Below are 26,354 nucleotides of genomic sequence, written 5' to 3' on the forward strand. Positions count from 1 at the left end.
TTCTGTGAGCACTGCCAGCGGGCAAGGATTGCAAGTTAATGAGTTAAAAAAATCTGTAGTAACAGAAAAAAAAGACCTATTTTAAAAGTGCCTAAACTGTCTATATTTCATTATTCTTGTGCTTACAGCCCAGAAGGTCAGTGGTATCCTAGGTTCCACCAGAAGAAGGGTGACCAGCAGGTTGAGGGAGGTGATTGTCTCCCTCTACTCAGCTCTTGTGAGGCTTCATCTGGAGTACTGTGTCCAGGTCTGGAGCCCCAAGAGAGCAAAGACGTGGAGCTTTTGGAGAGGGTTCAGAAGAGGGCCTGAAGATGATCAGAGGGCTTGAAGTACCTATCCCATTAACAGGCCAAAGGAACTGTGCCTGTTCAGCCTGGAAAAGAGAAGGCTGCAGGGAGATCTCACTGCATCCCTCCAATATATAAAGGGAGTTTATAAACATGAGGGAAATCAACTTTTTCAAGGGCAGATAATCATAGGACAAGGGGGAATGGTTTTAAACTAAAGGTGGGGAAATTTAGATCGGATGCTGGGGAAATTTTTACTGAGAGAGTGGTGAGGTGCTGGAATAGGCTGCCCAGGGAGGTTGTAGGTACCCCATATCCCTGGAGGCATTTAAGGCCTTGGGCAATTTGACCTAGTGCTTGATAGGTTGGCAACCCTATCTGCAGCAGGGGGGTTTGGAACTTGATGACTCTTGAGGTGTCTTCCAACCAAGCCATTCTATAATTCTAAATGAACAACCCTCTTATTTGTATCACATCCTTCTTTATTTTCATACAATGTATTTTTCACTCAAAAGTATTAATAATGACTTTTTCAAAGCCCAATTCTTTCAAGTAATCAACTTATTTTGGAAGAGTTCTTTGACAGCTCCCCCTGACAGTAGGGAAATTGGAACAAAATGATTTTTGAGGTCTCTTTCAACTGAAGCCACTCTAAGAATCTATGTGATTCTATGTTTGATTTCTTCAAACCACAGACTGCCTCTGAGGAAAAATTTCATACTGTACCTTAGCTTGCCTAATTTTTTCACAATGTCCTGATAAATACTATCTCACTAGACACACTTTGCTAAGTGTCTGCAAGAACACCAAAATAACATTTCTTAATGCTCATTCGAAATAATAAATTATATACATACATTTTAGAATATCAGAATTCCTTTTTCGAAAATGAACCTGAGTGTTTTCATTTTTGAAAGTGTGTAATGAAATTTATAGATATTGAACAGACAAGGACATTACTCATGTCTTTTCAACCCATGAATTAAGTCCAGAGTAACTGAAAATTAAATGGACTAAGCAATAAGCTGACTTCACTGATTTTCATTTTCTTCACTGTAAGGACTAAGCACAAAGTATGGATTTTGTGAAGTGTATTCGTTTTTAAATATTTCTGGCTTTAGCCAACCAGTGATCTGGATATTTATAAAACCTAACTGCAGAAATAGGCTCCTCACTAGGAATTGATCTAAATAAATGCAGTCTCCATGAAAACTCTTTTTCCATCAAACCAGTATCATGACAGACAAAAAAAGGAGACATAGAAGTGAAAGTTCGACACAGGAAAGAAAAACTGCCACAGTAACTCAAGAACTATAGAAATAAAATTCGCAGTTGGTATACAAATCTGAATGATAAGAAAATAATAGGGTCTGTGGATTGAGAGAACATGCTGTTTCACAGGCTGCTTAAAAATTTACTTATTTTTTAAAACTTCCAGAAAAACACCGTAAGTGCAAATATAAAAAACATAAGGAAAGCTTGATTTCTCCAAAGGAGCACATCAATCTTTTAAAACACCTCAACTAAGGAAAAACTATTTTAATACCCTTTATGCTTGAAAAAACACTTCTCCAATATTTACCAAGACTGGAACACTGTGAAAAGAGGTACATACAAAGTGCAACATCCTGTAAAAACAGATCCAAAATACGAAAATTTATACTCACTTCTATTAGATTAAGAATGACCTGAGTATTGCATCATAACGTATCAAGAAAATATAATAAGCCTAGTTAAACAGAAACATTGATGCTAATTAGAGACAGGATCTCCCAAAATAAACTGCAACTTTAATATTTCAGGCATCAAACTACCACAGGGAAAAAGTGAAATGTAGTAAAATGATATTCAGAGAAAGGAAAGCAGCAAGGAGATTAAATGTTCAGAAAATTCCTGGTAGCTGAAAAACAAGTTAGATATTTCATGGACACACAAGGCAGATGAGAGGAGCATGTATCTTAGTGTTCACTTAGCAAACAAACACTTCCACAAGCATTTACGCACACTATTTTACTATCTGATTTTCAGTGCAGAAAAGAAGCAGTTCTAACCATTGTTTATTACTTGCCTTATTTTTCTTAACAGTGTGTGAAAGGGTCTGAAAAGCTCAGACATATCTTCTGGCTTGTGGTCCAAGTTTAATGGTCCCTCGGAGTAGACTACAAGGCCACTGCAGTTCAGACGTGCATGAATAGACAAAAATGAAAATTTAATCACACAGAGCAACTTCTGGTTGAGGAATCAGAAATGAAACCGCACATAAATACTAGAACTATACTCAAGTTAATGAATTTTCATACTGCTATCTTGTCTTATTCACCTCTATTAGAATTAAATGTTACTCAAAGCAGCAGGAGAAAGTTCTCCTTCCCTCCATCCCATGCTCCTACAGCATGGGAGAAAGAGTAACGAAAGCAGAAGAGAAATAACTTAATTTTAATTCACTGCTGCAGGTGAACAAAATAAAAATAAATGAATAAACCAAGAAATTGATTATTACTAGGTAAGTTGGGGAAGGATCACTGGCTTGAGAGTGATTACTAATTACTAATAGCTTTTTCTTTCAAGTCTAAATCATTTCTAGGTAATAAAAATGACCTCCTGTTTTTCTGCCTCTAAGTATAACCTGGCAGTATAGTAACAGGAAGTAGAAAAGCCACACATTAAGTTGCATAGAACACATTTTGATAATCCCATGCTTTTAAATGAACTCTGTACTTATAAAATTTCCCTGGGAAAAGGTCAGTTCATGATCCCAAACAAATGCATGTACTTCACTGAAAATACCTAACTAGTTGTGATAGAAAACACTACACTAGTGGTGACAAAACCCATCTGCCATATTGGCTGAGAGAGTGGATCCCACCAACATCATGCATGTTTCTTATAGCTATTTAATCCTCTGCCCATTGCAAAAACAACTTTTATTTCTCAAAGGCAAATGGGTTCTGTTCTCACTCTCTAGATTGCATATCACAGAATCACTGAATCGTAAGAACTGGAAGGGATTTCAACAGATCAACAAGTTCAAATCCCTGCTAAAGCAGGTATCCTACAATAGGTTGCACAGGTAGGCATCCAGCCAGGTCTTGAGTATCTCCATAGAAGGAGAATCCACAATCTCTTTGGACAACCTGTTACAGTGCTCTGTCACCCTCACTGAAAAGAATTTCCTCCACATGTTGATACAGAGCTTCCTGTGCTCAGGTTTTAGGCTGCTACTCCTTGTCCTATTGCTACACACCACCAAGAAGAGCCTGACCTCATCCATTTGTCTCCCACCTCCCTTTAGACATTTATAAACATTTATCAGACCTCCTCTCAGTCTTCTTTTCCCTTGGCTGAACAGATCCAGGTTACTCAGCCTTTCTTCATACAGGAGATGTTTCAGGACCTTAATCATCTTTGTGGCTCTCCTCTGGATTCCTTCCAGGAGATCCCTGCCTTTCCTGAACTGGGGAGTCCAGAACTGGATACAGTAGTCTAAATGTGGCCTCACCAGGGCAGAGTAGGGTGGGAGCATAACCTCCCTCAACCTGCTGGCCGCACTCTTTTTAATGCATCCCATGATACCATTGGCCTTCTTGGCCACCAAGGCACAATGGTGGCTCATGGTTAACCTGTTGTCCAACAGGACCCCCAAGTCCTTCTCCATAGGGCTCCTCTCCAGCAGGTCATCCCCTAACCTGTACTGATGCATGAAGTTATTCTTCCCCAGGTGCAAGACTTTACACTTGCTCTTGTTAAATATCATCAGGTTCCTCCTGCCCAACTTTCCAATCCTTTCAGGTCTTGGTGTCTTCTGCTCACCTGTTCACTAGCAAGCACCTTGCACAGCCACCTAAAGCTTTCTAAAATAGAGCAGCAATGTTGCTGTCACAAGTAATACAAAACCCACTGAAGTATTTTTAATTTTTTTTTTTTTAAAGACCATCTGGGAAATACTGCTCTTCATCTTCTATTTACAAACCTAGAGTCTGGCTCATACCCAGGTACCAGGATACTACTGTAGTCTCCCATCAGGTTGGAAGATGGCCATTGAAAAATTCAGAATTCTCAAGGCAACAGAAAGTTCAAGAAATCTGACTAATGAACTTGATTAACCTTGCTCTGGGGGCTGGTGTTCTGAGGGCAGGAGCAGGGAGGGGGAAGAAGTGGAGCAAGAAGCAATTTGCTTCTTTTGCAAGTTTTTGTGTTTGTGTGTGCACGTCTTAAGACAAATTATCCTGTTACCAAGGATACATACTTTTTTGTTTTTATTTTAAGCTTTACGAGCTTCAACAAGAAGACTGACAAAGCAAGACAGTTATCACTGACTCATGTAGTAATGTTCTGTCTGATCTTCCCTTCTCTCTGCGTAGAAGCTAGAGACTGCTTCTGCTGAACTTCAAGCAGACAGAACATCATTCTTTCTCTAGTTTCTAGGTTCACTTTCTTTAGATCTTGATTCTAAGAATAAGAAAACATAAGAAATAGAGGCTATATGAGAATATAAGAAAAAGGGCTACAGCACTACAAAGAATGATTGTGAAAAGGTCTCTATTTGATATCTCTGAAAGAGTTCTGAATCAAAGCTTGAAACTAGCTGTACTGTGGAACAAAATTAAAATTGCAAAAAAAAGTCTATCTTAGTATTTCCTAACTATTTCCTAAATTCAAAATTCATTGACACCTGTTAACACACAATGCAACATACAATGTGTACAGCAAGCCAATGTCTGAAAAGAAATCTTAAGGGAAAACCACTCTGAAAATGATTCCTTAAAGAAAAGCCTTGCTAGTAGAGGATCAAAGGAAGCCAGCATTTCTCCTTGCCCTAGATGCAAACTACATCGATTATATAACACCAACAACACAGCAGTGTGAAATCAGAGACAGATGCTACTCAAAGGCTTCTCCTTTCACAGTCCAAATAAAAGGCTTGCAGTTTTTTTTTTTTTTGAGACAGCACCATAAGGATGCTGTAATTTTGCTGCATAACTTCGCATGGCAGTGATTTATTTTCAAGTCACCAGATACTCGGGAACAGTTAAATTGATATATTTTCTCTCTCTCTATCCTTCTTTGTAGCTTGGGATTGGCAATGCATGTTTTCCAGAGAGTCTTTGGTTTTCCACCGAGCAATTGTGTTCTTCTTTGTGTCCTCCAAGAGCTTCAGATTGCATTCTCACGTTCATGCTATCTTTTGGTAACCAGATTATTACTGTTATTTTCATTAGAACATCACTTACAAAGAATAACCCATTTAAGAGAAACAATGGGCCACAGGGATTTCCAGAAGAATACTGCACTCAAGATTTGAGGCATTTTATTTCCCTACTACCACTATACTACTCCTATACTACTTTTATTAGCTAACTTTAAAACATTCCCAGTGGTAAAATATTTAAAATATGCTGGCTTTACTCCAGAGAAAATGCTGTCTTATTAAATCAGGAACAAAACGCACTTGACCTGATCAATCTTGAAAAAACTGTGAGAAGCAAAAAAACTGTTTTAATTCAGTTGTTGGAACAGACAGTACAGTTGGACCAGGTCCAGAGGAGGGCCACTAAGATGATCACAGGGCTGGAGCACCTCTCCTATGAAGAAAGACTGAGGGAACTGGGCTTGTTTAGCTTGGAGAAGAGAAGGCTCCAGGAGACCTCATTGTGGCCTTCCAGTACTTGAAGGGAGCTTATAAACGGAAGGGGGAACGGCTGTTCATGAGGGTGGACAGTGATAGGACAAGGGGGAATGAGACAGGGGAGGTTTAGGTCAGATATTAGGAGGATGTTCTTAACACAAAGGGTGGTGATGCACTGGAACAGGTTGCCCAAGGAGGCTGTGGATGCCCCATCCCTGCAGGCATTCAAGGCCAGGCTGGATGTGGCTCTGGGCAGCCTGGGCTGCTGGTTGGTGACCCTGCACATAGCAGGGGGTTGGAACTGGATGAGCACTGTGGTCCTTTTCAACCCAGGCCATTCTATGATTCTATGATACAGGGTACAAAATCATACAATAGTTTATACTTATTAATACTTTCCTTGCAAGAGATTTAAATGGACTCACTGGTCACAATGTATTCAGCTTGTTATGAGAATTTCTATCAGATCTTGACTAACTAAGAAAAACACACAATTACTGATAAATATGTTTGCTTTTCAGAACAAGCTACTTAATTTTTGTGTGACAGAATATCTGCTTTCAAAAAGATTTTTTTGTGACAACATGACATTCTATTTACTGATGTTCTTGATTCATCACCCAATTACTATTTTCTTTTCTGGAGGAAGACCAACCAGTAGTTCTAGTGCCCTGCTTTCTATAGCCCACCTCTTCTTCTCTTTCTTTTTGCTCTTGACCTTCTACAATAAACTGGCAATGACTCTTCTTAATTAAACATTCTCTTTTTTCTGTAAGAAAATGCAAGAAAACTCAGGTGAAAGAAAATTTGTCAAAATTCTGAGCCAAGTTTTCTAAATCTTAAATCATTTTGTAAGTGAATGGAAGTGAAGAAAAATAGTTAACAGAATTACTTACCATACAATGGCTAGTCTTGGAATAGTAAACATTAAAGCTGGTTCATAGTCATCAATCATATCTTGAGTGAGGTATCCAAGCCTTAAGGCTCTAAGCAGAAGAATAAATTGATTTAGCAAGAGATTAGACTCACACAGAAACCATTTCAACAAGAAAAAAATCTGAAAATAATGTTGTGAGGTAAGCCCAAATGACTGTTGCAGTCTCCACTGTAAAAATTAATATAAGAAAAAAAATATTTCAACATTAAAAGCGTTTAAGATCATTCAAAACCAAAATAATTTTTACGCCACTTTCCCTTCTTATTCACTTTTTCATTACCGTTTTCACTTGCTACTGGAAAATACTGGTGATTTTGGGCTTACAAGCAAAATGTTTCTAAAATAACATTAAGTATTTATTTTCATTTGAATTAAAATTTGCTAAGATCTTTTAGGTCAAAACACACTAAGCTTACAAACGTAACTAAAAGTTAAATAAGCAAACAGTTATCAGAACCCCTCATCATTCCCTAATAACTCTTTTCAAATATCTTAAGACCCTTTTAGATCTGAATCCCTATTTTTAATTTTTTAAGGCTTTTCAACTTGACAAGGTTTCTAGTTTCAAGTTTCTAGTTTCTTCATAGTTTCTTAATTGCTTTATAAGTTTCCTAAATTTGTCTACGTAACTGTGAAAGATGACACCCAAATGGCACATTGCTCCAGCTGACAGAGTTGTTCCTGAGCAGAACAGAATTAACAGCTTTTTCTTCTTCTTTATCAATACTTTTATTCCCAAATGACCACAGCTTGCTTGGTACTAGCACTAGATGGACTTATTTGATATGTGGCTAACTATAACTTCCACATTCTTTCCCACAGTCCACTGCCAGGTTATCCAAAGCTGCAAAAGACAAGCCAGGATTTTTCTTTGAATGGGCAAATATATGGTATTTATATTTATACTTGTTGCACATATTCTTGACTGAATTATCATTAACTGCTGATGTCTTAAACAGATTAAGCCCATTTAAATGCTAACTCTTTGTTCACACAGCTACAACTAGCCACACCAACAATATCACAAGATTATTGCCTTTTCTTTTATGACCAAAAGAAAACACTTGAACCTGGCAAGCCTGCATAATACTTCTTAAAGTCTGTAGTTGGATACTTGCTAAGAAAGCATATAGCCGATACTTTTATGATGCTTCTTAAAGGCTACTGGTAAAGTATTTCTAGAAAAGTTCAGATTGAAAGCTGAATGCTTCAATGCTCCGAGGCATTGAAATGAAAAACCAGGAATTAATTGAATTGCTTACCTTTCCACAGTTTCACAAAAAAGTACGATTACCTCCTGCTGTACATAATATTCTTTTGGAGACTTCACAGGTACCATAGCTGACACGTAACTGCAAAGATTACGAAATAGTCAGTGTACAACTTTTTTATATGATTTACCAATTCAGACTGTAAATAAAAACAAACCTAGGCCAAATCATCACAGAAATGTAACATTTCCTAAGCCACTTCATATTTCAGAGCACTCACTACAAAAACTGTACAGAGTAAGAAGCTTTATGAAATGCAGCTGATTTACTTATTGCAAATGGAGGTAGTAGATCTCAGGATTAATTTATACGTGTAATTACACATCACACAATTGGAACTTCATTCTCCATGGCACAGGGAGACGTGTCCTACAAAGATCTTTATTACCACATCTTGATGATAGAAGAGTTGACGCTGCATTTCACACAGAGAAAAAAAAAACACTAAAATACATACTTTATCTGAAAGGTTTCAGTTGAAATTCTATTAGCGAAATTCATTTAGTCAACACAGACACAATTTAGGAGACTTAAAAAGTTGGTCTCACTTCTATGTGGGATTACATGCAGAAGCCCTAATGGACAAGGCAAGAAACACCAGTAGAAGGAAGAGGTTTGCTGTCATATTATCCAAACAGTGTTTGAGGACTAGACATAACATAGAAAGAAATAAAGTTGCTTCAGAAAACAACAACAAACAAAACGGCTGTATGCACACAGGTTTGAACAGGTCAACTGTGCAGAATCAGTGACTCATTGTCACTTGTGCCTGCATGAAAGTCACACTTAGAAAATGTTTTCAATCAGCGATTTCAATGTTTTCCAATACAACAGCATACTTATAGCTTTCTGAAAAAAATAGATGAGTAAAATAAAAGAGTTTACAAACACTGAGGTAGAACAAACTATAACGGAAAACAGGACATTCTGGGAAATATTCCTAAGAAAAGATTAAGACAGTATCCAATTATAAGAAAAACTGTTATGCTAAAGGTAGGAACAGCTGTATTATATTAGATCCATTGATATTCTTGTCCAGGATGCTGTCTCTAACTAAACCAGCACCTCATACTTCTAGGAGACATACAGGAAGCTGGCGTAAATCATGCAACACAATACAAGACTCAGTCAATAGGATCTTTAACCCAGTAAGTAGTTATTTTTCTAACCCCAGAAGCAATTATTTTTATTTTTGCCATAAACCTCCAAGCCATAATTCTTTCACAAGCTTTTAAATCAATATGTTCTTGGCTTTAATTATGGCTCATGTGTAAAAGCATTTCCTTCATCAGATTTCAATTTGCCTTCTTAAATTCAGAGTACATCCCACTTTTATCCCTTAGCAGGAGAGGGAGCAAAATCTCATAATCTCTACACTGTTTGTTATGATAAATATTTTTTTAATGTCTCTTATTTGTCACCTCTTCTCTGACAAAGAAAACATTATGGGGAGAGATTTATGGCTTCCTTTTGTGTTTTGGATAACCTCCCTCAAATGCCATATGCCAGCATGCAAATGGAAGATTACAGCTGACTTGCAGAGAGCAAATGCCATTTGCTAAAAAAGCTATTTAATTTTCTATTATTGCTACAGTGGAAGAGAAAAATATAACAATATAACACATTACTGAAGAATTCAACTGCCATGATAAAAAAAATTAGATTTTTTTTTCTAGAAAAAGAAAACAGAACAAAATAAGCAGCTTCCAAAAAACAAAAACTAAGCAACAGTGACAGGGAAATGGTCTCAATGCATTTACTTTGGATACTTTACCTTAATTCAAATTCAGCAAAAAGGACATCAAAATGCTTGAGTGAATCTTTCATTTTTTCAGTGTAGAGGTTCAAATCTCTCAAGGCCTGGTCACGTATGATATTTCTAACTTCCTCTAGGCTGCGGGTCAGATCCTTGGCCAATGGTCTCATTGCCATACTCTCAATTTCCCGATTCATAATAATTGAACCAGCAGCCAGACACTATGAAAACACATTGAGAGAGAAAATATTTTATAAAGTTAATTTCATGTTAACAAAAGCAGAAGATATTTGATACTTTGGCAGGGGCAGGGCTTAGCTTCATTTGTTGCTAACTGTTAAATAACTCAAAGATTTAAAACCGTTACACCGAGAGTCCTAAGACTTCACCCAAAAGGTCAGGGGCAGCTCAGTCAAGGAGATAAAACAGTGAGAGGAAGGTCAGCAGACGAACCCACAGAAAGCTCTTCCCTGACTGACAAGGAAATCTGTAGTAGAACGTATCCTTGGTGTGTGCATGGATGACTTGGAGAAAAGGGACACAAATGCAGATGAAATATGATCAATGGCTGCTTAAATTCAGGCTGGACTGCTTTAATTTGTAAAATAAATCTACAAAAAGGAAATAAATTCTGCTTAAGAGATTCCTTCCTCTGACTAGCTCAGAGCCACTGAACGTATACTTTTACTTGAACATATTAATTAATTAACATATTAACTTTTTTTTTCCCCCAGTAATAGAAATAAGTTATTTAATAATCTTTGCTCTTGGCTTTGTTCCCTTACAGATAAGTTAGAAGACAGATTAGAAGACAAGAAACATGGACATAAGTTCTCCAAGTTGTATTAACAGAAATATTTTCTTTCACTGAAAATGTAGAGGTTTGTTTTAATCTAAATTCTCATTTTATTCTTTTCAAATTCCCCTCTGCAGCTCTGTGTCACTGCTCCTCTCCTCTGCACTCTGTGGAGGGACCATTTCCTCAGCTCTGGATGGAGGAGGTGCAGTCCCAGCACTTAATCAGCAGCTGCATTTCTGCTTTATGTGTACTCACAACCACTTGCGTTGTTTCTTCTTTTAAGCCAAAGCAAAAGAAAGCAAGATAACGGGCCGATAGGCTCTCTTAGTCTGATGACTGAATGCGTCCACACTGACAGGGCACGAGTGCTATGTAAAACTTCAGCACTGCATGCAGTACATCTCCAAAACCAACAGGAGAGCTCAGACCGCAGTGAAAGTTTGAAGTGGGAAGATTACAGGTATGAGCTTCGGGAGGAAGTTTTTTTCTCCTAGAAGATAGCGGCTTTCTCAGCAATTCCCACAGGCATTTTCCACCAGGCACTCAAAGAGAAGTTATTACCTTCACTGAGATTTTTCCTGTTTGTTTCTGCAATCCCAGTGTGTTAGTCCCTTAGAAGAGAAAAAAATAATGGGACTCACAGGGATTCAATATAAAAGGTGGCCATGCCTGCAGTGGGGGAAGATGGGAGCTTGATGATCCTTGAGGTCCTTTCCAATCTGGACCATTCTGTGACTCAGTGAAAGGTTTTATAAGCAATTACCCCATATTATTCTCTCTAACTACCAAGGAAAGGCTACTAAGTCAACATAGCAGATATCCTCAGCATTTTAAAACTGAGCTGGGTGCCATCTGGCTGAATGTAGGTAAGGTCACATCTTAAGATGAAGAAAAGCTGCTGCTTTCACTGCTGAGCACAGGATTATAAAGCACTGATACTGCAAATTCCTTTTGTAAATTCTACCCAGGACAACCCCAGCCCAAAGGAGCCCACTATTAACAACTGCCAAAGAAATCTTCAGAAACAGAACACACAGAGATATATTGAGCACAAGAAGACAGGATGTGCTGATATAGATCATATACTATAAAAGGAAAGAAGACACTGGTAGAGGTTAACAGCAAAAGCTGAGGGATTGCTTCCAGTAGAAAAGATGCAAAGCTGAAAATAACATAAGGGGCTGTTTTGTGCTGAGATGCCTACTTCCCCTCCACCTTAACAAAAGCACTGCGTGTAAAGTCACCTCAAGGCTAGCAGACCTGAAGAGAGTAAATTTATCATAAAGCTGTCATCGTGATTTTTTTAGCCAACAGATATCAGTATTAATGAATAAGCACCTTACAGACCACATCCTTTTTTTTAATTCTTCAGGCTTCCCTTGATGAATCTAATCGTGGCTCAGTCACTATTAAACCCCCTGCTCCCATAGGATGCTGTGAAAGTAGGTCTTCGAGATAAACCAGGTAAGAGAAGGAAACATTCAATGTTTTGCACAGAATCCATCTTATTTTCCACATACATATAGAACGAGTACATTAAGTGCAAGAAATGTCAGCAGAACAAAGTTCTGCATGTTTAATGAGTTAAAAGAAAATGACAGCATACACTCAAGTTTTGCAGAACTTTTCTCCTGAGAAAATTTCCTTATATCCCTTTGCTTCTAAGGCTCTCAAAAGCATGATATGTGAGATGGCTTTTATGGATAAAATTCATAAAGAATAGAAATCAAATGCTAATTCAAAAAAGGTCAGTTTTTATAAGGTGGTCATATTGACAACAAAGAATTACAAATATCTGTTCTCAATAACCAAAGCCACAGTGAAAGAATCCTCTTCCACTGTGCATTCACAGCAAGTTCTCAAAGATCTGTTTCCACAACTTTGAAACTAGATGGACCATCTTCAAAGAAGTCGCCAACTTCCAACTGCAAGCTTTATACAACAAAAATTTGTCTATTAATCCCAAGTAAAAGAAATACAGGAGACTTACTTCTGCTCCAAACCAAAGCTGTCCTGCAAGGTTATCATGTCGTATTTCTTCTGGAAACTTAACACAAAAATCTCGGTTGGCTCGTTCGTGAGGAATGCATTCATCCATGATTTGATTTATGATGTTCAAAACATTATCCTGAAGAAAAACACAAGATAACATTATAAATTGTTCCAGAGAAATTCCAAACTTTTTTTTTTTCCTAATTTTTAGTGAATTTATTAGTGAGGCTCCAAATAAGTAAGGTAGAAAATGCAGTATGTAATGATAAGATCATCATGCACATGCACCCCGTGGTGAAGAAAAGCAGAATGTTGCTTGGAAGGAACTGTATAATCACAGAATATCCCCAAGATGGAAGGGACCTATAAGAATCATGAAGTTCAGCTTTGTGCAGGACCACACAAAGGAAGAGTAGGAATCGACTTTTTGTAGTTTTCTGATAGTTACTCAGACTCACTTCACTTAACTTTGAATACTTCAGTAGAACTTCTGATGAGGAGGAATGACTTAAAGACCTTCTTACCTCCAGCTATCTATCTGCAAGATACTGGTAAATCAGCTAGAAGTAGAAGTAAATAAGATTTCTTTCATTTCATCTCAGCAGCCCCAGTGACATGTGTTCCATTCTTCCTGAAAAGAATGGCCTACAGAATGCCCTGGAGCCATGTAAGAAATTGACTTATGTTCTGATAGTCAGGGTTGCGTAAACTTGAGTTTGCCCCAGAAATAGAGACAAGGAGGTTTCACCACTCCAGTCCCCAATGGGCAAAAGCTGGCACTCCTCTGTGCCTTCCAGACCATCCGGGAGGATGTGGGGACACAGCACTAATTAGAAAGTGCTTAGTAAGTGCTCTAACCCACCTCTGGAGCAGGACAAAGAACAAAGTGCTCTAACCAGCTTCTTGATATGTAGAAAATAATCTGTATTCATTGACTTGAGAAGATAATTTTCACACAACCCTTCTGGGTACTGCAAGGAATTTAATTACCATAATAAAGGTAGACTCACAGCACAGAGAAGGCTGAGTGCTTTCATTATAAAGATGCTTTGTTTGTCAGGGGCTTTTTGCTCTATTTACAGAATTCACATTCTACTTAAAATATTTTTCAAACAAATAAAAACAAATCTGTCATGTATAGAACTGTTTAACAGGCAGAATTGCTTTGAGAATGCTCTTTGCTGTTGTATCTTTCTCTGCATTAAAAAAAAATAATAGAGGATGGGAATTTTAAATAAAGCTGCCTTTTCTGTACGCTTCCCAGTGAGAAAAAACAAAACCTACTCCTAAGTTAAAAAAAAAAAATTAAAAAAAAAAAAAAACCATCTATATTTTCTGTAATTCCAGTGCAGGCTGCTGGAAGTGCTCTTGCCACAAAATAATCTTAGCACCAATCCTGTAACCACAATGGTATCTATCCGAAAAATAAACAAATCAACCAATTATGAGGGGCAACATTTATTACACAATCGTATATGGTATTTTATCTGTTGCTGCAATTATTGAAGCACTCTTATATGAATGTGTCTAGCTTATTTAAACACATGAAACTGCTAAAGAGCATGCAAAGGAGGGTGACAGTGATGGAGGAGGCTCTAGAGGGCGAGACGTGAGCAGCAGCTGAGGGCCCTTGGTTTGTTCAGCCCAGGGCAAAGGAGCTGAGGGGAGGCCTGATGGCAGCTGCAGCTCCTCACAGGGAGCAGAGGAGCAGCGCTGAGCTCTGCTCTGTGTGACAGCGACAGGGCTGAGGGAACGGCATGGAGCTGTGTCAGGGGAAGGGCAGCTGGGAGTGAGGGAAAGGGTCTGCACTGAGGGCGGTGGGCATGGAACGGGCTGCCCAGGACAGTGGGTGCAGCCCTGAGCTGCTGGAGTCGCTTACTTAGCATCTGGTCAGTGCTGACAGGCATAGGGTCTGGATTTGAGGTGGTCCTGTAAGGCGACAGGAGTTGGGCTCAGTGATTCTACAGGACCCCTTTCAGCTCAGGCTATTGCATGAAGATGCCCACACCAGGCTTGGCACTGACACTCTTGGCCACTTGCTGAAGGAGTAGCAGCCTGCCACCACTTGCCTTCCTCTGGGTAAACTGGACTGAATTATGTGCAAATTAATAGGTAGCATCAGGGTGACAAAGGCAGACTAATGGCAAGTCACTATTTTCCTTCCTCCCTTCTCTTCCTCCTCAGTTCTGTATAATACAGATGTAGATAAAAGGATCAGTAGAAATGCAGTTTCTTAATTCCTTCTAGGTAGTACTCTCCCCACATCATTATACAGGCAAGATCTAGCTGGGAAACCAAAATATTTTGAATGTAGGTCACATAAGGAAATCAGCTCCTAAGCCATTTATTTCACTTCTCGAAGTAACAGAGCAAAGAGCAGAACTGAGGATTATAACTTATAAATTGGAGAAAGTCACAAGTCACTCGTGATGTATTCTAAATCAGTTACAACTGATCTATTTCAAGTGCAGGTGCTTTGTCTGTAGCTCCCATATTAGCTCCAGAGCAACAGAAATTGGCACATCAGAATGAAAAAAGAAAGATTTCTGTTTTCAGGGTATCGGTGTAAGTTTGCAAAGATCTTTTAATCTCTGCATCAGTTCAGTATTAAATGCAACCCTACCAGCTGAATTTTTACAAAGGCTGCATAAAATGGAATAACATATATTAAAGCAGGGAACTCAGAAAAGAACTGCATTTGAATCTGATTTGTATCAGTTTAAATAATCCAATCCAATTTTAGTTTAGGACATGATATTCCAACTGATTTTACTTGGCACCAAACTTGAATATGAGAAAGTACAGTTTCCCATTTCTTGTTTTCTAAGAAGCTGCACATAAGAAGATAGTGAGGTCCATATTGAAAAGCCTTTCCAGATTGCTTATTTAAATAATCATTTAACTTTAATATGCTCCATTTCAAACGCTACCTTACTTTACAGCAACAGGACAGACAGAACTCCCATTTCACAATAAACTACATTCTTACATAAAATTCCTGATACACCAAAGACAGCTTTATGCAGAGTGCAGGCCTCATATTTGTGTGTTTTTCTTTTTTTTTTTAATATTTGAAAAAAAAAAAAAAAAAAAAAAAAAAAACAAAAAAAAAAAACCTGAGTTTCCAACTAAATCATCTCAGAAACTAATTACAGACATTATGAAATTTTGTACCTTAATGCACAGATCACATATTGTAACTGAAAGCAGTAATATGCAATAAAGATACCTATATTTTTACAAAGAGGTATATTCCAGTAGTTCAGTAAATCATTTGTTTACTGTGAAAAAGGCATTTGATATTTTTTCCATTTCTTCAGGAATTCCTAGAGTTGACAGATGCTTCTGCTCTAAAACACCACCCAAGATCTGTCATCACATCTCCCTTTATGCCATGTTTCCAAAATAGGTTTAAGAAAGAAAAAAATAAGCAAAATCAAAAATACAACTTATTTGTTATTTGCATAGTACAAGCAAGTTAAACCATTGGTAATAAGGGTTTTAATACAATACACACTTTCAAATAATAGCAGGTTTTTTTCAAGAGTTACCTGGCTTCACATTGGCAGCTGGTCATTGGGACAAAAAGCAACGTGAAAAACACAATTAAAGAAATGAGCACCTTTCCCTTCCTAATCTGTTGGTGATACTGGAAGATTAAAAAAAATAATATTTGCTAGAACTTTTATATTTAGTAATGTTAAGACTGTTCTATGAAGTAAACTGTTTCTGATATTTCAAGATGCATAATTTCACAAATTCTCTCTACTGTGTTTATTTTATCCTGCTACGTGGAGAAGAAGACAAATACAGTTCTCCATCAGATTCCTCCTCTGTTCCATTCTTTCTTCTTATGACACCCAAAGCAAAGAAACCTAACTAGGAAATTTAAAACACTTGCTATTATAATGATTTCAAATCTCAGCTGCTTCGAAGAATGCCAGCCAACTTAGACAGACTAGCCAATGCATTGTAAGCAAATTAGTCTTTTCTTTAAAAGAGCTTTAAGAAACATTCAATTTAGTTAATTACAGCATTCTGCTTTGTAAGCGAACGAATGGGTTCAGATACATGGCAGCATGGAGGTTTTGCTTTAATTTAAGCAACAGAAATCAATTAGTTGGAATTGAAGTTGTAAATCTTTCACTTGATCCATCTTTCTACATAAAAGCCTCCGGATGTTAATGTATCCTTTGGTGGCTTGATCCGTTATCTGCTGGATCATTTGCATACAGGGCTGACACTTCTGTTTCAGCTGCTCTCTTCAGGATTTCCAACAGCACAATGGCAGTGCTGCTTTTGGGATTTCTTCCAAGTTCTGCATTTCCTGGAAAACAGAACTGGGTGCTTCCTGTAATGAAGAACGTTTCTTTATATTTATTTTGATAGGAAATATAATGAGCAGCAGAGAGACAGTGAATGCAGTTAGCCGCAGTAGAGGACAAAAAGTTGGTTTATTTTTGGCCCAGGAATAATTGGCCATATACTCAATAATCAGAGCAAAAAGCCAACAGTAACCACTGCATTAGCCTTTGGATATGTACAAAAAGAAGAGCTAATAGCTCCATCTTAGCTATGGTCTAAAAGGTATGCTTCTGCCAATGAAAGGCAGACTTATCTAACCTTCCGTACTTATCCTTGATAAAATCTGTGTTGCCCTCCATGCCATTAAATTTAATATAATTTTCTTGAAATCCTCTACAAGAGGAAAGTAGCTTCCTGTGTTGCTAAGTACCTACCTCTCAGTTCTCCATTATTTGAATTATCGTAGTATCTAGCCATGGTAACACAGTCTGATAATATTACCATGTGCTCAACAGACAGTGTTTTTTAGCATCTTCATTGGAATATGTCCTTCAAAATTCCTGCTTCCTTTTCCGGCTTGACATTAAGTTGCAGACCACTTCAACAGTGTATTGCTGATAAAGAGAAGCAACTCATAAACAGAAATTACATAAAGAGACATATAGGAAGATCCTGCTCGAATTTAAGGAATTAGCTGGCACTCAGGCTTTTATGACTTACTCCAAGCAAAACATAACCAATGAGGTATGCTTTGTAAGTAAAGTGACAGGACTTCAGAGAACAACCACATTCAGGCTTCAGAACCCCACAGGGTCTCTGCCAGCCCATTTCAGTGATCACAGTCTCTTTCCACACAGCAAAAAGTTCCACTGCTTTCCCCCCAACCCCATTTTGCACAGATGTCAAAAGTCATGCTTTCAGTCCTTTTTTGTCTGATGAGCTTTGTAATTATTTCTCACTGCTAACTTCTAGATGCTCCCCCTTCTAAAAGTAACTTCAGACTTCCCTCAGTTTTGTCCATTAGCTAACTTAACCTAGCACAGTATAAAATGCTTCCAAAATTCATTGTGAATGAAAGACAGCTAGCAGTTTAAACACTATCTCTCCACCACAGCAGCAACAATTGCTGCAGCCTGTGTTGAACTGCAGAAAAGCTTCTCTTCCCAAACAGCCTTGATGGCATATGCTTACGAAGGCACAGCACACTCCAAATAACACAGGTTTATTAATGGAAATGTTGATCTTATCTTCTTTATGTGCTCCAATTTATTATGCATACACTGAAGAATTACATCTACAAGCAGACTAATTGATGCATATGAGTGTGTGAAGATGGGCACCAGTTTTCAAACAGAAGTTGCAGATATTTGATCACAGCCTCAAATACGTGTTTTTTTTTTTTTTTAAACCAACAATTACTTATTTATTTCCAGACTAAATCTACTTTTTACTAAGCCAACATTCATTCTTCCAATGGATTACATTTATATTTAACTTAAACCTGCTCTGAGAGTCTCCCTTTAACACAAAGTCCTAATTATGGAATTAATTTCTCTTTTTTCATGCTCCCCATCCAAATATAGCTCTCAGTAAATACAAGAGAAATCACCATTTACAGAAGGGATGTTCCTAACTACCACCAACGTGTAAGTCGACATTAAGTAACACATCACTGCAGGGCATCCTCCCTTTGCAAAGAAGAACATGTTCAGATCTCAAAAAATCTCAGTGTTCCCAATGTCAACATAGGGAAAAAAAAAAAAAAAGAATAAAACCAGCCACCTGTTTTCTCCACACCTACAAGCCGTTAGTTAGTAAGAGGCATGACAGCCTTAACTGAAATGAAGCATACCTGAACTCGTACTGAAGAACTGGGCACTCAGCACAGAGCTTTTTAGCCAAGCCTTCCTTCAGCAAGAAGGGAAAACTTTGTACACAGTAAAACAAGGTATTACTAGATAAACACTGTGGATAGAGACACGCTCCTAAAACAGTTTAATAACTACTAGAGCTTTTTCCATAAAGACTCTACAAGATTTGTCTTGTAATAAAAGATGCTTGAAAACAATCCAGTAAATAAACTGGTACTTCAACATCCCCCTTTACATAGCTTCAAAGCAACAGAGAAATAATTCCTCTGAACATGGGCATGTGCTAGAACAAACGTTACCACGTTTCCTGGCACAGCAACCTCAAAAATGCCTGAAAATGCACTGCAGGATCTCTCAAGAACTTTAATGTTGGTATGTGCTTTTGAGCATTGCTTCAAAGGTACTCAGCAGCAGAGGCCAAGAGCAGAACAAGGAATGCACCATCATGACTTACTGCCGCCTCTAGTAAATGCTACTGCAACTCTTTATTCCAAGCAAAAGATTTTAAAATATTAATCTTCCAACATAAGACCAAAAAACAGAAGGGGAAGAGAGTCCTTGGTTAGTTGGTGGAGTTATCTGATGACCCAACTTATGGTCAAGCATTTTGTATTTTCCAGCCTCCTTGCTCATCATTCTATAGTCAAAAATAACGCAAATCACCAAATAACTCCCAACAAAGAAGAAAAGCAGGTAAATAGACATAGAAAGCATAGAAATGACAACTATTTTATTTCTAATTTAAAAACATTTATTGCTGCACATCTGTTTTTCACCAAGTATCACTCTGTTGGTAACTTAACTTCTGGGAAAAAAAAAAAAAAAAAAAAAAGAAAAGCAAATGTAAAATCTGCAGACAGAGCCTACTTTGGTTATAGAACCAAAATAATCAACATTTCTCATACTGAGAGTAATGAAATAAGAAATACTATAATAAATTATTAAAAAATGAGATGAAACTACAGCCAAAAAATTTTTTTATCAGATTTAAACAATACAGCATAAGCATTTATTTTCCAGAATTTATGGATAACCTTGATATAACCAATTAAATTAATTTTTTTTTTTTTCTGTTTCATTTTTCTTTGTCTTTTTTTTTTTTTTTTTAACTGACACTGTTGTCACTTTAAATCAAAGTGTAAAAGAGAACAATTTTCTCTGAACAAAGCTAGGCTCACTCTCTTATCAGTCAACTGCCCAGTCCTCCTGGCATGAATTTCTGAATTTCCTAAATCTGCAGCAAGTCTCTTAAATATAGCGCCTGTGGGAATTTCTCTAGAGCCCTGCAGCTCTGTTACACTTCATGTAAACTCACATACAGGTGCAAATCAGGATACCAGCATGAGTCCATCCTTATCACAGATCAGTGAATAATGAATACCCAAGTGCGCCAGTTCTATTTGATGGAGAGATTCTGCCTCGGATTCCTACTTCTCCCCTCTGCTGTTCAAAAAAAACACCCTTATTATCTACAGTTTCTAAACTTTGGGAACACTAAGACAAAGATTTTCAATTTCTTTAAGTTCATTTCTTCCCTGTAGCTCAAAAATTGCCCGGCTGTCTCCTTCACTGACCTCACTAACATCACTAATACAACGACTCAAGGGTTGCAAATTGAACAGACCAGAAACACTTGGCCATTACTTCTTCTAACAGTACTCTGGGCTCAAGTCATGCTGTTTAACCTTTATATCATTTAACAAAATAACTAAGAAATAGATTCTTGCCAACTTCTAACCAGTCACAAGGTCTCAGAATCCAATGGAGAGTTCCTAAAAGACTTAGTCTAACTTGTCTTATTTAATGGTATCTATTTCTGTCTAATTCCAGAGGAAAATGTTCTTCGATGGACAGATGCAATCAAACATGAAAATGTCACACCTCTGAATTGCCTCACCGTTCACAGTGATTACAGCACATACTCCCAGTTTGCACTTGTCAAGAATGTTAATGAATACAATTAGTATTCCCCAGATAATTTGCTGCCAATTCACTATGACACCATCATTGTCCTGTGAGTTATTTAACTGCTCTTCACAGGTACCTTCTTCCAACCAAGAGATATTCATTAAAGCTGACTTTCATTTTAAACACTGTTTTTTCATCAGCACGGATACAATTCAGATAAAATAAAGAATAAAAGGCCTGTCCTAGAGATCCCTGACTGTCATACCACTTGAAGTTTTCAGATAAGAGAAGACACTTTCAGATTAGTCAGTTTTTAAAGATGAGCAGCAAACAGCATTAGGCCATTCTGCAATATAAGCTGACAGGTAGCAAAGCCAGGTCGAGAAACCTAGCTCTTATCTCTCCCACTTTGCAGCTCTCAGTCTTATCTCCAGCCAGTACCAGGCAGTCTTATCAGCACTGGCAGCTTCCTTGTACACCAGGCATATGTGAAGGGGTTCAGCACACAGTAATCCAGGTCATTTCCCTGGTAAAGTTGATGGGATGACACTCCAAATATTTGCATCAGTACAGGTGAAAATGTGGCTTTTTAGCCATCTAAAGCTGGCTGCAGCTTATTTAAACTGGATAAGGATCTATACAACCACCCCTCTCTCCACTCCTGGCTGTGGATACTCATCCAACTGTACATCAGCAATTTCATACCATTGCACAACCATACATACAGCACATCAGTTTTGCTGTGAAAGCAATGCCAAAGATCTGGCTACAAGCAGGTTTCCAGGCAGATTCAACCCACCTCAGAGCTTGCTCCAGCCCTGCTGGAACACAAACCTGCTTCCTGGGACAGACACACTGCTATAGGAAGAAGAGACAGACGAGGTTGCCTAATCAGTTTAGATCACTTCTAACATGAAGCTCTGCTCTGAGGTTTTACCATGCTAAAGTGCAGGGATAGGAACAAGAATTGTGTGAGCTGGTGATGGAAAACCTTAATAGCAGCGCTGTCAATGGATCATGGAATTACAGCCAAAAGGAACCACATGCTATAACACCAAAATCCATATTTCAGGAAATGTTTTCAAAATGAAGTCTATCTTGTTTGCTCACACTCAGCCACATATCCAGACTAGTACTACATCAGCCATCAGCCATCGAGTTTTATCCAGCAATAGCTCAATTAAAAAATACCCAAAGCAGAGCCCAAAACTTTGCAGGTACATATTCTGAAACTGAGTTTTCAGGCTCACGAACATTTCAACTGTCAGTATATTTAACATGACCAATTTGAGAATTTCCTTGTAAAATAAATTACAGAAAGAGAATGCTGCCTGTTGAGGAATGCACTTAGAATTTGATTTTCTCAATTATAAAATATGATGTGCTTTTAGGATCTTATTTGCATTGCAGAATAAGTCAGACAAGCACAGATATGTTAATTAGGTCTACAGAGAGAGCTCTTCTTATTCCAGCTAGAGGGTTAAATTATTTTCCAGGCAAATTTGCAAAACCCCCACAGAAGCACAGATAATAAACAAGGCAGATCCTGAGGCCGCTGGTTTGCAGGAATACACAAAAACAGTAGAATACTTTTTAAACCCAGCTACTGTGAAAATCTGAAGTACAATTATTACATAAGCCTGATAGAATCCACCCTTTGAATATTTCTAAGATTACACCACACCTAACAACAACAAAAAAAGACATTAGGTCAATACAACAATTTGTCTCAATGCCTCTTGTATTTACGCAGATCAATTTACTGAGCTTTGCAGTTAAGAATGATCACTTAGCTATTTTATCCCTGGGGCTCCTGAAAAATCACAGAATACAAGCATTTGCTGCTTGGTATTTGCTTCAGTAAATTTTATCCACTGAAAACTTACTCATAGGGCTGAACCAAAAATGTACACAACAACACCAAGAGCACAACTGCTGTTTTTCTCCTCTTGCCCCCTTCTCTGAACAGGGATCACTTCTGCAGTATTGCCATTTGGGAAGGACCATGTACTAAGGTAATACCACTGCTGTTTATCTCACCACTCTTTTAATGGAAGTAATACTATTTTGAGTAAGAAGTGAAAATCCAGCAGAAATTGATGCGTGAGAAAGTGAGCATTCTTAAACTAACAGAGCATTCTTCCTGCATAATTCATTTCATACAGATATTTGTTTTCCAAGGTGTCCCAACTTTGCATGTGTACAAGCAGTGCAAAATCTTGCAGGAATAAAGTCTACCATCTGCTGCCTGCTCTCCAATAAATAAACCTAGGCTCATCATAAGCTGTTTACATATCAACTTTTTCCATCTTCTCTAAAGTGTTCCTAACTTACTAAAACATGTAGTACTTTGAGAAACCAAGTAATTTATAATTAAATGACCGTTGTGAAGTCTGCACCAATCATTTTAGAACATTATGCTGCAATGAGCTAACCTACATTGTTTCCAATGCGTAAGTCTGAGGAAGACATAGATTGCATCTTTACAATGCAAAAAGAGCTAGGAGTTGTGACTGAACTATTTATATTTAATATTCTTCCCTCTATCTTATGATAAAGTCCCAATGACTGACCAACTTAGCTTAATGGCTAACAGTTTTTTTAGTTGTTCCTATTAACATGCAGAAGTCCTTGATGTGCCCAATGTGTAATACATGTAGATAAAGATCTGTATGCAGACTTTATATAAAGACTTCCTTTTGTTAATAAAAACTTACAACCTATACAAGATAAAAACAGGTTGCAAAATATTCCACGAAATATTCATAATAATCCTATATTGGAAATATATAGGCAGTATTATTAAGTATATTGCTATTATATTCATCCAAAACAGGAAACAGTTAATGACTTATGAATTATTTCATATAGGCAAGTTTAACCTTTAGCTTTCAAAGCTGTTAAGATCCCAATGTAAATTGAATTCCACTGCTATGGATTTTCTTTATGAAATTAATTTGTCAACTTGTGTTTCTTATCATGCTTGTCCAGGATGAAAGAAGAATTAAATGATTTACTTTCTTAAATGATTAAGTGAAAAGGCATTTAAGCAGAAAACAGACTTAATCACCAAGGACAGAAATATCAAGTAAATAATTTGTACATAATCAAAATGGCTTAGGTTGGAAGGGACCCAAAAGATCATCTGGTTCCAGCCCCTCTGCCATAGGCAGGGTTGCCAGCCACTAGATCAGGTTGCTGTAATGGCTGTCTCAGATCACCTCCTTGCCTTGCATGTGCCTTCATTTCTTCCATGACCTTCCCAGGCACAGACACGAGGCTCACCAGCCTGTAGCTTGCTGGGTCTTCCTTTATCCCTTTTATAAAAACGGTTGTGATGTTTCCCTGTCTCCAGTCACCAAGGACTTCACCTGACAGCCGTGACTTTTCAAATACGATAGAGAGAGCAACTTGGCAACCACATCAGCCAGTTCCTTTAGGAGCCTGAGATGCATGTCATCCAGCTCCACAAGACCTGTACATGTTCAGCTTTGAGACTCTTCTCTGTCATTCAGCAGTACATCCCTCTTCCCCCAATGAAATCTAATTTAAATCTCCGGTGATAAGCCCAGCCAGCTTGCTACCCAACCCAGAATACTCTTGCGCCTCCTGAGCAGTTGCATCCCATCCAATGTCAACATGCATAGTCTACTGAATCTATACTGTTGATCTTGTAAGGATGCTGCTAACGTGTATGGAGAAGTTGAAGAAAGAAGGCATGTTGCAGTGTATTTAAATCATGAGACTGCATAACTGGTTTAGATGCTGATATGTGAATTCATCCTGCTTTGCAATAGTTAAGAAAGAGAAAAGAGAGAGAGTAAAGATAAATGGAACCGACAACAATTCTCTGATGACACCATTGAAGAGTGTGGAAAAACTACAAAACTATAAAGCCCCTGAGAATGAGACACATTACATTAGTGCCCACAAAAGTGGATCTGGTATAGTCCCATATCTCACAAACGCTGAGTAAAGTCAGTTTCAAAATGACCTTACACCCTAGTCCTCGTTTAGCCTTCAAATGCACAAAAATTGCCAGTGTATCTCAGATACACCATGTCAGCATTCAGTCAAGATACTGTCACGTCCATTCTTCTTAATATGAATATAATCCAGGGCTCACAATCACACATTAAGAAATACAACATCTTTTTAAACAGTGTCAGAAGACTCAAACGAACAACCTTCTGATTATTTCTGCCTTAACTGTTAGCAGCTGAGTTCTCTTTCTTATAAAAGAAAATACTGTATTTTATTTGGGACAGAAATGTCTTGATAGCAAAAAAAACCCACAAAGTTTCAGCTTTCTAATTGAAGTACATATAAAATATTAACCCTGTTTTCCTGTTAAATGCCTGACATCCTCATCTTCCACCAAAGATAAATTATTTTTCCTTACAAGTTTGCATGCAAAGAACCTGGCCATCATGAGCAGATGGCGCAGCGTGACCGAGCATCACAAGCCCTTTCAGCAACAACCACCCGCTTCCCCAGCACACGCTACTTAATACAAACACATCCCTCTTCACACTGATAAAAAATTAATCATATTTCATATAGAAAGACAAGTTTCCTTTTTTATTATTTAGTAACTTGTGATTCTAGCTTCAGTTTCATCCTTGTGAAACAGAAATATGCACAAAATAAGGAAATCACACTGAAATGCTTTCCATCCTTTGCTGCAGAGAAATCCCCACATGCTCTGTGACAGCTTGCTGCATGCGGGGATGGCTCTCCCCAGCTTGCTTAAGATGCAGCATAAGCATTTTTGGAATCCTGCACCACTTCTGCACTCTTGGTTTGGCTATTTTTTAACTAAAGAGAAAAAGAACCTTGGCATTTACAATCTCAGTTACATACATGAAGCAAGCAGAGGGTGAAAGGCAAGCAAAATGTCTACCTCACATCAGGCCATTCCTAACTCCTTCCAGATGTGCCCCATTATCAAACAGCAATGCAGTTTCATCTGAATATCAAAAAGCACCAGATGAAGAGATTGCCCATTTTTAGATTTCTCTTACCCATCCAACTCCAGCATCAGAAAGCAAATAATATTTTAATGCTTATTTCAATGATGAAGGCTGGAATTCTTTTCATTTCTAAATTAAAAAACAGATTTTAGCAGGCCAAGCTGTGACAAGGGAGGTTCCTCAGAGGACTCCAGCAGCATTTTGCCTTCAGTCTTTTTATTTCTTTTTCCCAAAGCTGGTTTTTACCCACTTTCCACATAACACAGGCAGCTCATGCAGCCCGTAGCTGAGAACCAGCCCGTAACAGGTGCGCTTCTACGAAGTAGGAGCCAAGCTCTGTTTTCCTCAGCACTTGAATAGCAAGCAGCTCATCTCAAACTGATATTTTCAGTTGTTGAAATAAGCTGTAAGAAATAAGGAGATAAGTATGACTGGATGAAAGAGAGCGTTTCTGATACCATTCTCACAATGTATTTTCCATTGCTACAGAAATTGAGGCAGGCAAATGATAACAACAAAATGTGTGTCAGCTTCCTCTAAGGGCTCTGGTTCCCCAGTAACACAAATTTATACCAGGATAGATAATGAGGTTCAGACTCACAGGTGCCTACTTGGCCATCAGTGTATGG

General features: G+C 38.0%; 1 protein-coding gene across 5 annotated transcripts in view; it reads right to left on the bottom strand.

Annotated features, from left to right (window-relative positions):
- The window catches only part of ZFYVE28 (zinc finger FYVE-type containing 28), a 145,796-nt gene that overhangs the window by 44,331 nt on the left and 75,111 nt on the right, over nucleotides 1-26,354 (bottom strand). For 4 of the 5 annotated variants that reach the window (XM_042811954.1, XM_042811952.1, XM_042811953.1 and 1 more), the window contains exons 3-7: nucleotides 12,667-12,804; nucleotides 9,896-10,098; nucleotides 8,113-8,202; nucleotides 6,810-6,899; nucleotides 2,356-2,457 (exon numbers count right to left, since the gene is read on the bottom strand). In XM_042811954.1, the coding sequence (XP_042667888.1) occupies nucleotides 2,356-2,457; nucleotides 6,810-6,899; nucleotides 8,113-8,202; nucleotides 9,896-10,098; nucleotides 12,667-12,804 (623 nt within the window). Of the gene's footprint in view, nucleotides 1-2,355; nucleotides 2,458-6,809; nucleotides 6,900-8,112; nucleotides 8,203-9,895; nucleotides 10,099-12,666; nucleotides 12,805-17,407; nucleotides 17,588-26,354 lie in introns of all 5 variants that reach the window. The other variant, XM_042811956.1, reaches the window with a different exon arrangement.

Source organism: Centrocercus urophasianus, unplaced genomic scaffold (assembly GCF_019232065.1).
Source record: "Centrocercus urophasianus isolate 14NV4802_14NV808 unplaced genomic scaffold, USGS_Curo_1.0 seq_13, whole genome shotgun sequence".
NCBI classification, from domain to species: Eukaryota; Metazoa; Chordata; class Aves; order Galliformes; family Phasianidae; genus Centrocercus; species Centrocercus urophasianus.